Source organism: Miniopterus natalensis, chromosome 12, assembly GCF_054644295.1.
Source record: "Miniopterus natalensis isolate mMinNat1 chromosome 12, mMinNat1.hap1, whole genome shotgun sequence".
In the NCBI taxonomy this organism is placed as follows: Eukaryota; Metazoa; Chordata; class Mammalia; order Chiroptera; family Miniopteridae; genus Miniopterus; species Miniopterus natalensis.
The window spans coordinates 68,837,218-68,850,794 of NC_142092.1; the positions used below are offsets into that span (position 1 = coordinate 68,837,218).

Here is a 13,577-nt window from a genome sequence, read left to right on the forward strand (position 1 = left end):
ACTGATTCACAATCCCAGTATTTAAGTCGATCTGTGAAGTAAGCACATGCTTTGTTGTACGAATGTGTATGTTTGCAGCATGTACAGAAACATAAATCTGAAAAGGCAGGAGTAAAATAAACATAAATAGATGTCCTAGTATTTTCTTCTCTCCTCTCGAATCATCTCGTGCACCCCACTCTGGAGCCCCTGGCTTAGAATACTGGCTAGAAAAACAATGTATCTCTCGGAAAATCACTGCGATGGTACCTTACGGCAGGAAAAGTAACATTTTCCTGAAGGAAGAATCTTGCGCGGTTCCTGAAGCTCAGCTGCCGCCTTCTGTCTTCCAGGGAAGTCACCCGTTCTCTGAAGGACTTTTCTTCTAGCAAGAGAATGAACACCGGAGAGAAGGTAACCCCGTGCTGATGCCGCGGGGCCCCCGGCCGACCCCTGCTTTCTGTCCGGGAGCCGGGAGACGCCGCCCGGGCGTCAGGCTGGGGAGTTGGGGTCACAGTGCTCCCCTCATCCGTGAGCGTGTTGTCTCATGTTTGTACTCAACACTGAGATCCGGAGCCCATCTTTTGATATTTATAGAGAGTTCCTCTGTGTTTCTCTGAGGATCCGTATTTGCTGTTTGGGATCGTGATTCCTTTTAAGCCGGAAGAACCGAGAAAGCTCTTTCAGCTTGTGGAGGAGTTAGGGGGTTTTCACGACCTAGCTTTCCCGGCCTCGCCTCCTCCGGGCCGTATATCGGAGGTGGCTCGCCCAGCTCAGTCGAGGGACACGCAGCTCCGGTTGCGGCACCCCCTTTCCTGAAGCCGTGTGTGGACCTCCCGTTCCCGGGAGCGTCAGCCCACCTGCCCACCTGTCTTCCAGCACCCGGGCCATCAGGCCCCGGAGCCTCTCTGGGCTCCCCGTCTCCCTCCTTCCTGACCCCCCGCCTTGCTCCAGCCACACTGAGCTGCTTACCTGGGCCTTGCCTTGTGAAGTCCTGGTCCTTCGCTCAGGTGTCATTTGTTGGGGGGAGCTGGGACCTTCCCCACGCCTCCCTGGACGACCGAAGGGCCTCAGCTCCGTGCGCCCACACTGACGGCCTCAGCACAAGCCACTCGTTCGGATGGCTCCTCTGCTAGACGGTTCCTTCAAGGCAGAAATCATTGAATTTAAAAAATTTTTTTTTTGTCCTTGTATCTCCAGCACCGAAAAGCGTCTGGCATGTAGTAGTAATTCAATAAATCTGTGTTGGATAAATGAGTGGGCTTAGGTGTGTCACACAGTTAGAGAGTAAGCAGCCCCCTTTCTCCTCCGGATGCGGGTTCCAGCCCCTTTCGCCTTCTGCCTACCGCCCACCTGTCTGCACAGCTGCAGGCTTTCTGCTGGGGTGAAACGTGAACTTGATGCAGGGAGGCAGCGCATGGGAGCAAAGGTGCTCTTCCCCGGCGAGAATTATGCTCTCGGCAACTTTCTAGCCCAGTAAATGAAACATAATTGCCGGACTTCAGAGTTCAGTTCTCCACCTATGAGACCGTCATGCTATTTGGGTCAATAATTTTTTGAGCAGAGGCCGGGCTCTCTGAACACACACGATCTTGCGTTTAACGGATTCACTTAGAAAGCCACAGACGCGCGTGGGGATTCGGGTGCCGGCTGCCGTCCTGTCCTGAGCCCACCACACTTGCACAGCCTCTTAGATCGGGGCCCTGGGCGTGAGACCCTATGCTTTCCTTTCCCTTACAGACCACCATGCGGGACCTGTCCCAGATGCTGAAGAAAATGCCCCAGTACCAGAAAGAGCTCAGCAAGGTATGGTATCCAAAGGGATCCACTCGGATCGCACGTAAACAGCTTCCGAAAGACGCCTCCAAGTCCCGGCTGGCTGACCGACTCGTTCACACCCACGGGTTCCCAGGCATCTTCAGTTTTCATTAGACAGAGGGACGGCTGGGCTAGACACTGATTTCCTGACTGTCCCCCGCTCCCTCTTTCCTCTGTATTCTTCCTGTTCCTCTTGTCATGGGCCTCGCCGCAGGGCTGCCTGAGCGTCCTCGTGACGTGCCAGCTGGCTTCCCCAGAGCGAGTGACCCGGGAGGGAGAGCGCGAAGGAAGTCACGGTGCCCTTCCCGTCCCGATCTGGGATGTCGAACCTCACTTCCTCCGCGCTGTTTGTTAGAAACGGGTCACTGACCAGCCCACACGCAGGGGGAGAGGAGCTAAGCTCCCCCTCCTGGAGGGGTAATATCAGAGCTAAGCTCCCCCTCCTGGAGGGGTAATATCAGAGCTAAGCTCCCCCTCCTGGAGGGGTAATATCAGAGCTAAGCTCCCCCGCCTGGAGGGGTAATATCAGAGCTAAGCTCCCCCTCCTGGAGGGGTAATATCAGAGCTAAGCTCCCCCGCCTGGAGGGGTAATATCAGAGCTAAGCTCCCCCTCCTGGAGGGGTAATATCAGAGCTAAGCTCCCCCGCCTGGAGGGGTAATATCAGAGCTAAGCTCCCCCTCCTGGAGGGGTAATATCAGAGCTAAGCTCCCCCGCCTGGAGGGGTAATATCAGAGCTAAGCTCCCCCGCCTGGAGGGGTAATATCAGAGCTAAGCTCCCCCTCCTGGAGGGGTAATATCAGAGGGTTTGTGGACACGGCGGGAAGCCATCACACCACCCCGCCCCACGAAGGATCCCTCCTTCCTCTGGACTCCTTTAGAATGCGGCTTGTCCATCTCCCCTGACACAGGTCCCTGCCTTGTGCCTGTGTGCCGGCCTGCACACGTTTCCCCTCCCTCATGAGGCCGGAGACTCCTTGGCGACTAGCCCAGTGCCCAAACACCATAGTGCTGGGTAGATGCCACACGCGTGCGAGTAACTCCTTGGTCACCGACTCTGCTTTTTCCTAGTACTCGACCCACCTGCACCTGGCCGAGGACTGCATGAAGCATTACCAAGGCACCGTGGATAAGCTGTGCCGCGTGGAGCAGGTAGGGCCTTTCCCTCCTCCCCCCGCCGCGCCCACTCACCAGCTGAATGTGACCTCTGACCTTGAACGTCCCGCAGAGTCATGGGGAACAGAGATGGGGAAGCCTGCTAGCTCGCGTGGTCTCGCCTCCCTGGAGCCAGGGCCGCACCACCCTCACTGGTAGGGGCCGGAGTGGCCTGGCGTGCTGTGCCGTTTGGAGTCTGCATGTGTGGCTTTCCAGAGGCGCCGAGCCCTCCGTGGACAGGCTGGCTGAACTCTATACCTGAACGTATCTCTCCCTGCTGTGGCCACACCAGCACCGGGGATCTCAGGGCTGCCAGAGGACGGTGCACTTGCAGGCCGGAAATCTGCCCCTGGCCTCGCTGATCACAGTTAGCACCATAGGCTCAGAGTTTGGGATCTGAGTTCTGTCTCTGTCACGGATTTGTTTGCTGTGCCCATTTTTCTATTTTCCTCACCTGCCGGGGAAACGCAATGCCGCCACGACTTCCAGGGTGGAGCGTGGAGCTGGCACTGCATTCCCCAAGTGTGGCAGCCTTACTCAGCTAGGGTCAGCTGCTCAGGGGAGAGGGCACTGAATGACGCCGAAGCCTCGGCGGAAGGTCCCTTTTCACAGGAAAACGGCTCTAGTTCTCAGTGAGAAGCTGAGATTTAAATGTTTGACTTGATGTGATAGGCTCGGCTTAGGTCTGTCGGGCCTGTCCCCAGTCATTGCCTCTCCTAGTGGAAGCGGCCCCGCTAAAACCCATCAATTTCACAGGTGAACTTGGCTCCAAAAGAACTTCACCGTCCAGACAATGGGTTATCTCCCAGATCAGTAAAAATGCAGTCGGGATTAATCCTTGGAAGTTAAATTGTTTCAGAAGTGCTCAATAGTATCTATTGGATTCGTTACATTTAATTTGAGTTTTAGAGAGTGTTGGAATCAGGTCGTGCTGAACAAGCCTCGGTGAGGCCGGCGGTGCGACCGAGAGGTGAAGGCCTAGGAGAGGTGCCGGGCCTTCCTCCCACCCAGACGGGGAAGTGGCCACTAACTCGAGTCGTAATTCTTATGAACTCCTGGGGTCTTGAGAGAAAAAAGGGGACCTGCAGGCAGCCTCTGGAAGAGCCACAGAGGAAGCCGCAGCCTCTGGTCTCTGAGAACAAGGCCGAATGGTTCTCCATGGGCGGGGGCTACCGGCCGCTTGCTCTGGCCTCTGGAGAACGGGGCTGACTCCCGCCTGAGCTAAAGGGGGTCGGTAGACTGTGCCCCCTTCACTCTCCTTCACCTTCAGTTCCTTTGCCAGCCCTTCTCCCCTCCTTCTCCCGCAGTTGGATCTGCAGGTTTGGGAGCCTGTTCCCTTTTCCTCCTCATGCTAGAAATGGTTGGAAGATTAAGAACAGACTGAAAACCGGAGTAGATAAATCTCAGGAAGCGTGTCCTCCAGCGCCCGGGCAGGCGCCCCTCGCAGCGCCAAGGCCTGTCCCCTGGGGGAGGCGTCCCTCCGAGCCCCGGCCCCTCAGCTGGGCTCGTGTCTCTCCCGAGAGGACCTGCCAGGGTCGGAGCTTTCCCTGGGGACCTGGCACAGGTCCGCGGGCACCTGCCCAAAGGGAACGGCCGACCTCTGAACAAAGTGGAACCGGGAGCCTTTTCTCACGGATGCTCTGGAAATCGGTGCTCGTGGCACCGGTGTGGGCCCCGGGCGTTGTGAGAGTAGCAGTTCCTGTGTAAGACGCCCCGGTCCAGGCACGAACCCGGCCACGCACAGACCAGCAGTTCTCTAATAGCTGCCGCCTGCCCAGGCTGTCACCAGAAAACGGTCTGTTTTCCGCAGGACCTGGCCATGGGCACGGATGCCGAGGGCGAGAAGATCAAGGACCCCATGAGAGCCATCGTCCCCATTCTGCTCGACGCGAACGTCAGCACCTACGACAAAATCCGCATCATCCTGCTGTACATCTTTCTGAAGAACGGTAGGGGCGGGTGGGGAGGAGGCCCCTGGGGGAGAAAGTTGGGGGCGCAGCTTTGGGGGGGGGAGGCGCTGCCGGGGGAGCAAGCGCGGCGGGACAGCTGTGTCGGACAGGAAAGGGGCTCTGACGTCCGGGGAAATGTCATGGGGGCAAATCCGTTTCCACGGGGGCCTGTGTCCCCCAGTGGTTCAGGGTCAACCAGTAGGATGGGGCGTGGAGCCGAGGGCAGGGCGGGGGAGCAAGGAGAGCTTCATGGCCCCTCCGTTAGGGCCCGGCTGCCAGAGACTTTGAACTTGCGTGGCGCTGGTAATCTGGGCCTTTAAATAACTGATTCTTACCCGCATCATAGTGCCCGTAAGTGTCCCTCGTGCAACACGCTGGGCACAGAGGCTTCTTGTCCACGTTGCCTTTGCTGGGGCCCAGAGTACCCGTGGGAGCAGGAGACCGAGGGGGACAGACCACGGGGGCGGTTGCTGATGTCACAGCCGGGGAGGGAGGGGTGGAGTCCTGGTCATCTCACGGTGGAGCTGACGCGTGGAGCAGGGGAGGGGCCCTGCGTGTGCGCCGGGCAGCGGTGGCCGTGGTGACCCGGTCTCCCTCCCTCTCAGGCATCACTGAGGAAAACCTGAACAAGCTGATCCAGCACGCGCAGATCCCCCCCGAGGACAGCGAGATCATCACCAACATGGCGCACCTGGGCGTGCCCATCGTCACGGACGTAAGCGGCCGCCCGCCTGTGGCACAGGGAGGCAGAGGGAAGCCAGGGGGCCCTTCCTCCTCGCCCCCGTGCGTGAGGAGGCCTGTCAGACGCGCTCCATGCTGAGAAAGGCAGACGGGCAGGCCCTGAGCACTAGACACGGAGCCGAGCTGTGCGTGAAGCGGCCCCCCAGGAGTCGCACCAGCTTCCTCGGGCTGGTCGGGCTCTGCCCCTGGGCGCCCAGGCGCGGCTGCTCCTGCACAGTCCACGCGGCCTCCGCAGTTTTGCCGCTTTAGTCGTCTGTGCCGGGGCCGGTTCAGCACTGGGCGGCCCGGCCACGCGGTGGGACGGGCTCGGGTGAGGAAGCGGCCTGAGCGCCCTTCAGAGCACCCGCAGGAGCCCCGCGGGCGGGGACCCCGCTGCGCTGCTTCCTGTAGGCGGTCAGCTCACACTGCAGCGCTGATCACGCCGGAGCTGCAGATCCCCTCCCTCCTTTTGGCGTCTTAGAGCCAAAAACTTCGTTCCAGAGCCACCAGGCCAGAGACCTGTACCTGGCATGTTCAGACCCCTGTTCACAAGAGGGACCGAGTGAGAATGGAGGTGATTCCTTCAGTACGTCCTGTGCTGTGGAAGCAAAATCCAGGAATAAGTCACACCCAGAGCAGTGTTTTCCCCTGTAACCAGTTGATAGCAAACTATTGTTTTAACTTCCGGGGTTGTTGTTTTTTTATTTGACCCACATTTGCCACTTCTCGTGGCTTTAAAGAACCAAGTTTGGCCCTGGCCAGTGTGGCTCAGTAGCTTGGGCTAAGTCCCAAGCACCAAAAGGCTGCCTGTTCGATTTCCAGTCGGGCATATGCCCGGGTTGCAGGCTCGCTCCCTGGGTGCTCGCTCTCACATCACTGTTTCTCCCTCTCTCCCTCTATCATCCTCTCTCTAAAGATCAATTAAAAATATTTTTTTAAAGAAGATTTAAAAAAAAAAAAAAAAAAGAACCAAGTTTGCTCCAGGTTCCTAAAAGGGGCACATTTTTGGCTTTTCCGGGGAAAACGCCCCCACTCATTAGTCTGTGCCCAGGCGGCCTCTCTGAAGGGAGTCCCTGGGGAGAGCTCCCAGGGGCCGGCCAGGCGGCCCTGACTCAGTCCGACCCCTGTGTTTGCGTTCAGTCCACGCTGCGCCGCAGGAGCAAGCCGGAGCGCAAGGAGCGCATCAGCGAGCAGACCTACCAGCTCTCCCGGTGGACCCCCGTTATTAAAGACATCATGGAGGTCAGTGACCGGGGTGGGCGGGGGTGGAGAGCGACAGGGCCCAGGGCTCTTCGCTTGAAGGCCCAGATGCCCCCAGCCTCACCGGCTATCGGGCGGTGGTGACACCGAAGGACTTGCATCCAGGTCTCCAGAGCTCTCAGGCCTCACAGCTGGTCTTGACCCGCGGGCTTGCGAAGAGCAGTCCCAGGAGACTGCCAGGGGCCGATCCCCGAGATCCTGTGATCCGGCCCCCGTTAGAGACCCCTCGGTGGTGCTACACCCAGAGGAACCAAACGTCAGCAGCATCGGGACTTCCGATGAGTAGCGAGTTCCACGCCGAGGCGTGGGCGTGCCACGCGGACACCTCTGCGTGTGCGAAAGGGCCTCCGGAATGTGACCCCAGCCTGCCCCCCTCTCCCACTCGGTTCCCCGTGCCAACCAGAGACCCTGCCAAGCATATTTCTGCCTCCGTTCAAACCCATCCCTCCTCTGGAATGTTCTCGCTCCCCTTCCCACTTCCTGAATCCTGCCTCCGCCAGAGTCCCCATCGGGTCTCACTGTCCCACACACCACCCGCAGCCTGACACCCGTCCGACAGAGGCCTCCCCTGGGCTCCTGTAGCCCAGGGCAGGGAGGCTCTTTGCATATGTATGCGCTTGGTGTTGGGGTCATCTTTTTATACCTCGGTCCTGTGCCCTCAACTGACACGCCCCCTGGCCCCGTGCTTTGTGCATAGTAGGTGTTTCACATTTGTAAGGCGTCCTGTCCCTCTCATCTCTTCTTGTAGATCAGGGAAGCCCTGCATGGAATCCCACCCCCTAGACCCCTGGGGCAGGATTGGAGATATGAAGAGACTTGCTCAGGATCCCTTTGTTAATTCATAGCAGACCAGGTGTTCCTCCTGAGTTGTACGTTAAAATAAATACATTTTAATCATATACAGTGAGTCAGCTTCCTATTTTTAAAACTCACAAACCAAAAGGATGGGTGAACACGAGCCATCTAGAAACCAGTTACGTTTCTGTGCTTGCCGCAGTAGACAAGCCAGCCCCTGTCTCATTCCCTCCTTTGTTCCCGGCTCGCTTTTCCTGCCCCTCCTTCCCAAGGAGACGTGCGTAGGCTTCGCAGGGTAGCTGTTAGGGGGAGTGTCGACTTCTAGGCAGCGGGAGGTGCGGAGCTGGGATCCACCCACCAGATAATTAGCCCCTTGGAAAACGGGGAGGAAGGCTTTTCCTGCCTGAGAGACCGCCCCTGCCTGGGTTCTTCAACGCTGATGGTTAGTGTCAGGAGTTTATTAGAATACGGCACAGTCTCACGTGGAATGTAAAAGAGGGAGAAAAAAGGAATTGATTGGAAGGGAAGCAGGAAAAAATCAATGCAATTTTTTAAACTTCTCTAAAGAGCAGACCTACAGACTAATCTCGTGGTTCCGGCGCACCGTGGCCACACCGGGCACTGCCCCGGGCCGCGGGGGGAGGGGGGGGGGTCTGGTTGTTGCAAATCCGGCCATGGTGTTTGCTGACTGACTTGTTGGAACTGTCCGACCTGGCCTCCCTCAGCCCTTTTCCTTTTCAAGTGGCAGCCCTAACGTCGGTCTCTTTTCTTTCCAGGACACCATTGAGGACAAACTCGATACCAAGCACTACCCGTATATCTCCACCCGCTCCTCTGCCTCCTTCAGCACCACCGCTGTCAGGTGAGAACCTGAGCAGGCGGGGGCAGTAAGTGGGCCTGGCTCTGGCTGGAGGTCAGCCACACACGGTCCTGTTGTGACCCGTGAGAGCCCGGCGCTGTGCTCGTCACGGCCAGGTGCGGGCCAGTCCACAGCACTGGCCCGTGAGGCCCTCGCCCTCTGGCTTCTGTTCCTCTGCGACTCATCCCTCACCCCTCCCTTCTGTCGCTCCACTTCAGGCAGCCAGCCTCCTTGCTCTTTCTTGAACTGCCAGGCCTGCTTCTGCTTCAGGACCTTTGCACTTGCTTTCCTGTCTGCCTGAAATGGTGTGTCCCTGGAAACAGCTGCATGGCTCCCCTCTTATCTCCTTTAGGTCTTGAATCAAGTATTTCCCTTTCTGACCTTCCCCAGACACCCTGTGTATAATTACAGTACATCAGTGCTCCCAGAAGTATTTATTTATTTTTTAAAATATACCTTTATTGATTTCAGAGAGAGGAAGGGGGAGAGAGAGGTAGAAACAATCAGTGATGAGAGAATCATTGATCGGCTGCCTCCTGCATGCCCCTGACTGGGGATCGAGCCCACAACCCGGGCATGTGCCCTGACCGGGAATCGAACTGCGATCTCCTGGATCCCAGGTCGATGCTCAACTGCTGAGCCTCGTTGGCCGGGCCTGAGATCCATTCTTGACGGCAAAGTGGATGCCTTGTGTTTACTGGGTTTCTGCCATGTGCCTGGTGACGCTCAGACATTTGTCAGTTTCGAGATGAGAGTAGACAGCGATCTGTCCCGGGTTCTCCACTCTGTGCTCTTGGTCGCCCATGGCTCCTGCAAGGTCTGTTTCTGGAAGCTCTTCCTCTCCGTGTGGGGCAGCCCCGGCCCCGGGGGCACCCGGTGCAGGTTCGTGCACTGAAGCCAGGCCTTCGACTCTGTCATCCCTGCTCGCTGCCAGCAGAGTGTCCCAGACAAGCCTAGAAACGTGCAGCCAGGGGTAGACTCCTGAGTGCACATGCCCGGCGGAGCTGCGGAGCTTAACCCGTCGAACTGTAAGGCCAGCCTGAGCCTGGGCTGCCTACGCGGTTCCGAGAGACTGGCAGGTCACAGCAGGGGACACAGCGCTCGGGCAGCCACTGCGGTTCATTCACACTCACTGCGCATCTACTCTGCCCGCTGTGTAGACGAACGTGTAGCGAGTCGCGGGGATGCGGAGTGCAGGTGAGCGTCATTAATCTCTCTCTCCCCCCCAGCGCCCGCTACGGGCACTGGCATAAGAACAAGGCCCCGGGCGAGTACCGCAGCGGCCCCCGCCTCATCATTTTCATCCTGGGCGGCGTGAGCCTGAGCGAGATGCGCTGCGCCTATGAGGTGACGCAGGCCAACGGCAAGTGGGAGGTGCTGATAGGTGAGTGCGCCCGCTCTCTGGAGGGAGGGGGCTGCTTCTCCGCACTCCGGCTCCATTCCATGCTTCGGTGTTTCATTCTGTCCTGGACTCTCCACCGCCCCTGCCGGGCGCCGTCTCTAGGCCTGTTCGTGGAGGGCAGAGCTGAGGGGCGAGGGCGCCTTCCTCGCGCCTGCACCGCCTCGACGGGAGGCGGCTGCATGCGGTGGGAAGGGCCGGGGCAGGCTCATGGCCAGGCCCGCTTTCCGCTCTGCCACTGCCCCGTGGGTCACCTGGGCCACATGCCCCACCTCTCCAGGCTGCCGTCTCCTTACCCAACCAAATGGGGTTCAGGGCGCCCCCTAGAGCCTCAAACGACGCCCGCAGTGGGGCTCCTCCGTGTGCTGCCCTGGGCCTCGTGCCCGCGGTGCTCGGGAAGGCAAACCCTGACCCCCCCTTACCTCTCGGTTGGAGGTGGACAGACTCGCGTGCGAGCGGATGCTGCCGAAACATCAGCCCGACCCGCTGGACTCTGCTAGGGGTCCCCCCGGCCCGGCCCCACTACTTTCTGGTCAGCCCCATGCTTTCTGGGATTTCCCGATGGTTTTCCAGAGGAAAGGGAGCCACCCAAGGGCTGACTCAGTGGAGTACGGGGGTTCCTGGGAGCTCCCTTCCATGCGTGCAGGAGCGCCCCCGACTCCTAGGGCTGGGAGAGAAAGGGGCCCGAGGAAAACCCTGCTTTCTCCGGATGTTTGCTCCTCCGTTTTGTTACGGGAAAGATGGGCTATAGCGGCGCTTGCCCGGTGCCTCCTGACAGTAATTGGCAAGAGGCTGTCAGCATGTAGAGCCCTGGCCGGGCCGTGTCCTCTCCTTAGCTCCATAAGACACGTCAGTTTTCTGCCCCTCCTCGGAGTGAGAAGTCACAGTGCCCCCGGCTCTCAGGGGGCGCAGGTGCTACACACCAGCCCATGGGCTCGCTCCTGGCGTGTCCAGGTGGCCTGGCCCTGCCAGCTGCCTTCTGGATGCCACCGTTCAGGGGCAGATTAGACATCCTCCCTCCCTTCCCCGCTCCCTGAAGTTTCCCCGGTCTGGTCGCCATTCTCCCTGTGTCTCCCTGTCTTCCCTTTTGTCATGTGGCCCCCGTGACGAAGCTCTGTTCCCTGCTCGCGTAACTGCTGCATGTGTGTGTTGGATAATTCTTAGCTCAGACACAGCTTTCCCGGGCAGAGGCTGTCAGAGCCGGGCCTGGGGGTAAATCCCCACCTTCAGCTTCGGCCCTGACCTGCTGGGAGGGGCCCCGTTGGGAGGGGGTGGCCGAGGCAGGTAAGGTGGCCCACAGATTCCCCGAGGGGCCTGGCTCCGCCCGCCCGCCCGCCCGCCCGCGTGTGGCCCCCCTGCTCCGTGCATGCGGCCCCCTCGGTGCGTGTGCATGTGTGCGCGGGCCCCACGCTTCCTCATACCTCACTGGCTGCTAACACGTAGGCCTAAGTTGGCATGTTCCTGTGACGTACCTTTGTTCAAGCAGTCAGCTGGCCTCTGTTCTCCCGCAGGTTCTACTCATATTCTTACTCCCACCAAATTTCTCATGGACCTGAGACACCCCGACTTCAGGGAGTCCTCTAGGGTATCTTTTGAGGATCAGGCTCCAACAATGGAGTGAGAGCCAAAGAAACAAAGTAAAAGCAGCTTATTACAGAAAAGAAACTCTTCCACTCCGAAGGGTTTTCTTTGATTATTCCGTCACTCTTTTTCTTTCTCCCTTTTGAGTTTGTTTGTTTGATTTCCTTTAACAAGAAAATGCTTGCAGTTCACACCGATTGAAAATGTGTCCGATGCGGCCCTCACGTCCCCGCCGCGTGGCAGGCCCAGGCCTCAGGCTGGCCCAGGCCTCAGGCTCGCTCAGGCCTCAGGCTCGCCCAGGCCTCAGGCTCGCCCAGGCCTCAGGGTTTCCTGCTGCTCAGTCCAGCAGCTGCAGCCCCCAGGGTTTTAAACAGTGAGAATGATGCTCCGAGCAGCCCTCCCATTCTGCCCAGGCTGCTTCCCGAGGGGCTGGAAGTGGAGGGATGCCAGAGGTGCGGCGCCCGAGCCTGCTGGCTCAGGGACGAGCTGTGGGCACAGGAAGGGAGCACACGGTGTCCTGGCTGGGACGCGGTGCGGGAGCTTGAGAGCGAGGCCGGCCGTGGCGGGAAGGCAGGACTCAGCGCGGCCGCCCCGGGCACCCCGTCGCGGGGGAGGCTCTGCGGAGAGCATCAGAACAGGCTCCAAGTCAGTGGTAGTTGGACGTGTAAACCCCACTTTCCTGGGACAGCCGCTTGTCCCGAGGAGCAGTTTCTAAGCGGTGATGGGTTCACAAGGCACCGCGCGCTTGGTGAGCTCCAGCCACCCACGGGAGAGCTCGTGTGTCATGTTCCTCTGGGGAACCGGCACTGTGGGTCATTTGCTCTTTCAGTGCTTGTTTTTATCTTAAATCTCCCTTGAGCCTTTCAGGAGCTGAGTAATCTCGGCCTCCTCTCCCGCTGGGGCCTCTCGGTCCGGCCTTTAGGCAGAAACCCGCTCCTCCCTCCCGCCGCACTGGGCCTTCTCCGTTGCCCAGGAACCGCTGTCTGTCGGGCAGATGGCCCGGGTTTTACTCCTGTTCTCATTCCCTCCCCTCCTGCCGTCCTCCGCGTGTGCCGGGCGCGCCCTCGGGGGCGCCTGCGGGCAGACTGGCATGGGCGGCGCTGTAGCGCGCCAGGCCTTAAGGCCAGTTTGTGCGCCGGACTTCATATAGTCCGTTGACAGTGGACCCTAAAAATGCCCTTCCCTGGGTCCGGCGAGCCTCAGAACGCGAGTCACCTCTGAATGTGAGTCATTTCCACGGACTGGGCCACGGTGCTCGGAACACAGGGAGGCTGGATCGTAGGTTCCAAGGCTCCTCCGAGCTCTGTTATTAATTCAGTAATTCGGATTGGCGACTCAAAACACGCAGCCCTCAAGGATGGCCCCTCAGCACCTTAGCCAGGAAACCTTGGAAGGTGCTTATTCATGTGAGGGGAGTGTGCTCATCCCCAAAGGACTTGCTCTAAAGGTCAGACCTTTTATCTCCTTTATTTCCTGCCAGGGCATTAGTGAGTGAGAAATAGCAAGTGGCTGTGAGCCAGGCTATGTGCCCCAGTGACTCTGGGGCTGGCTATGGCCCCGGGTGCCTCCCATTCTCCCAGGCTGCTTCCCAATGAAAGCCAAGCCTGGGGGCAGTGAATCAACAGTCATTATGTAGACGCGCCTGGTAGCTTGGTAGTCAGAGATATCCAGTACTATGCGCAGGTGGGAGGTGGATAGGTGGCATTATTTATTGACTTTGAGAGAGAGAAACAAATTTTTGTTGCTCCACTTATTTATGCATTTGTTGGTTGATTCTTGTGCGCGCCCCGACCAGAGCAACCTTGGCATATCAGGATGGTGCTCTAACCGGTCAGGCTGCAATATGTATTTTAAGGCTCCGAGAAAGCAGACGTTGAGACTGCAGCAGTGGCAGACCCCTTGCAGGGTCTGAAAGAATCATAAGCGCAGGCCCCGGGGCTCCTGCGAGGACTCACTATGGGTTCCCTGTTTCAGAAGGAGCCTCTCCTTCCCTGACTGGTTTCCCTTGTCTTAGGTTTGACCAGCAGAGAGGGTCTAAGCTGCCATCAGAGCAAAGGGAGCACA

The 13,577-nt window shown here is 58.7% G+C and overlaps 1 protein-coding gene across 4 annotated transcripts in view; it reads left to right on the forward strand.

Annotated features, from left to right (window-relative positions):
* Window positions 1-13,577, forward strand: part of STXBP1 (syntaxin binding protein 1) — a 48,029-nt gene that overhangs the window by 29,271 nt on the left and 5,181 nt on the right. The window contains exons 11-19 of one of the 4 annotated variants that reach the window (XM_087822935.1): window positions 333-393; window positions 1,720-1,785; window positions 2,867-2,947; window positions 4,761-4,899; window positions 5,505-5,614; window positions 6,760-6,861; window positions 8,451-8,536; window positions 9,763-9,917; window positions 11,444-11,569. In XM_087822935.1, the coding sequence (XP_087679061.1) occupies window positions 333-393; window positions 1,720-1,785; window positions 2,867-2,947; window positions 4,761-4,899; window positions 5,505-5,614; window positions 6,760-6,861; window positions 8,451-8,536; window positions 9,763-9,917; window positions 11,444-11,553 (910 nt within the window). In that variant the 3' untranslated portion in view covers window positions 11,554-11,569. Of the gene's footprint in view, window positions 1-332; window positions 394-1,719; window positions 1,786-2,866; window positions 2,948-4,760; window positions 4,900-5,504; window positions 5,615-6,759; window positions 6,862-6,984; window positions 7,251-8,450; window positions 8,537-9,762; window positions 11,225-11,443; window positions 11,570-13,577 lie in introns of those variants that run through there. The other 3 variants (XM_087822933.1, XM_087822932.1, XM_087822934.1) reach the window with 3 other exon arrangements.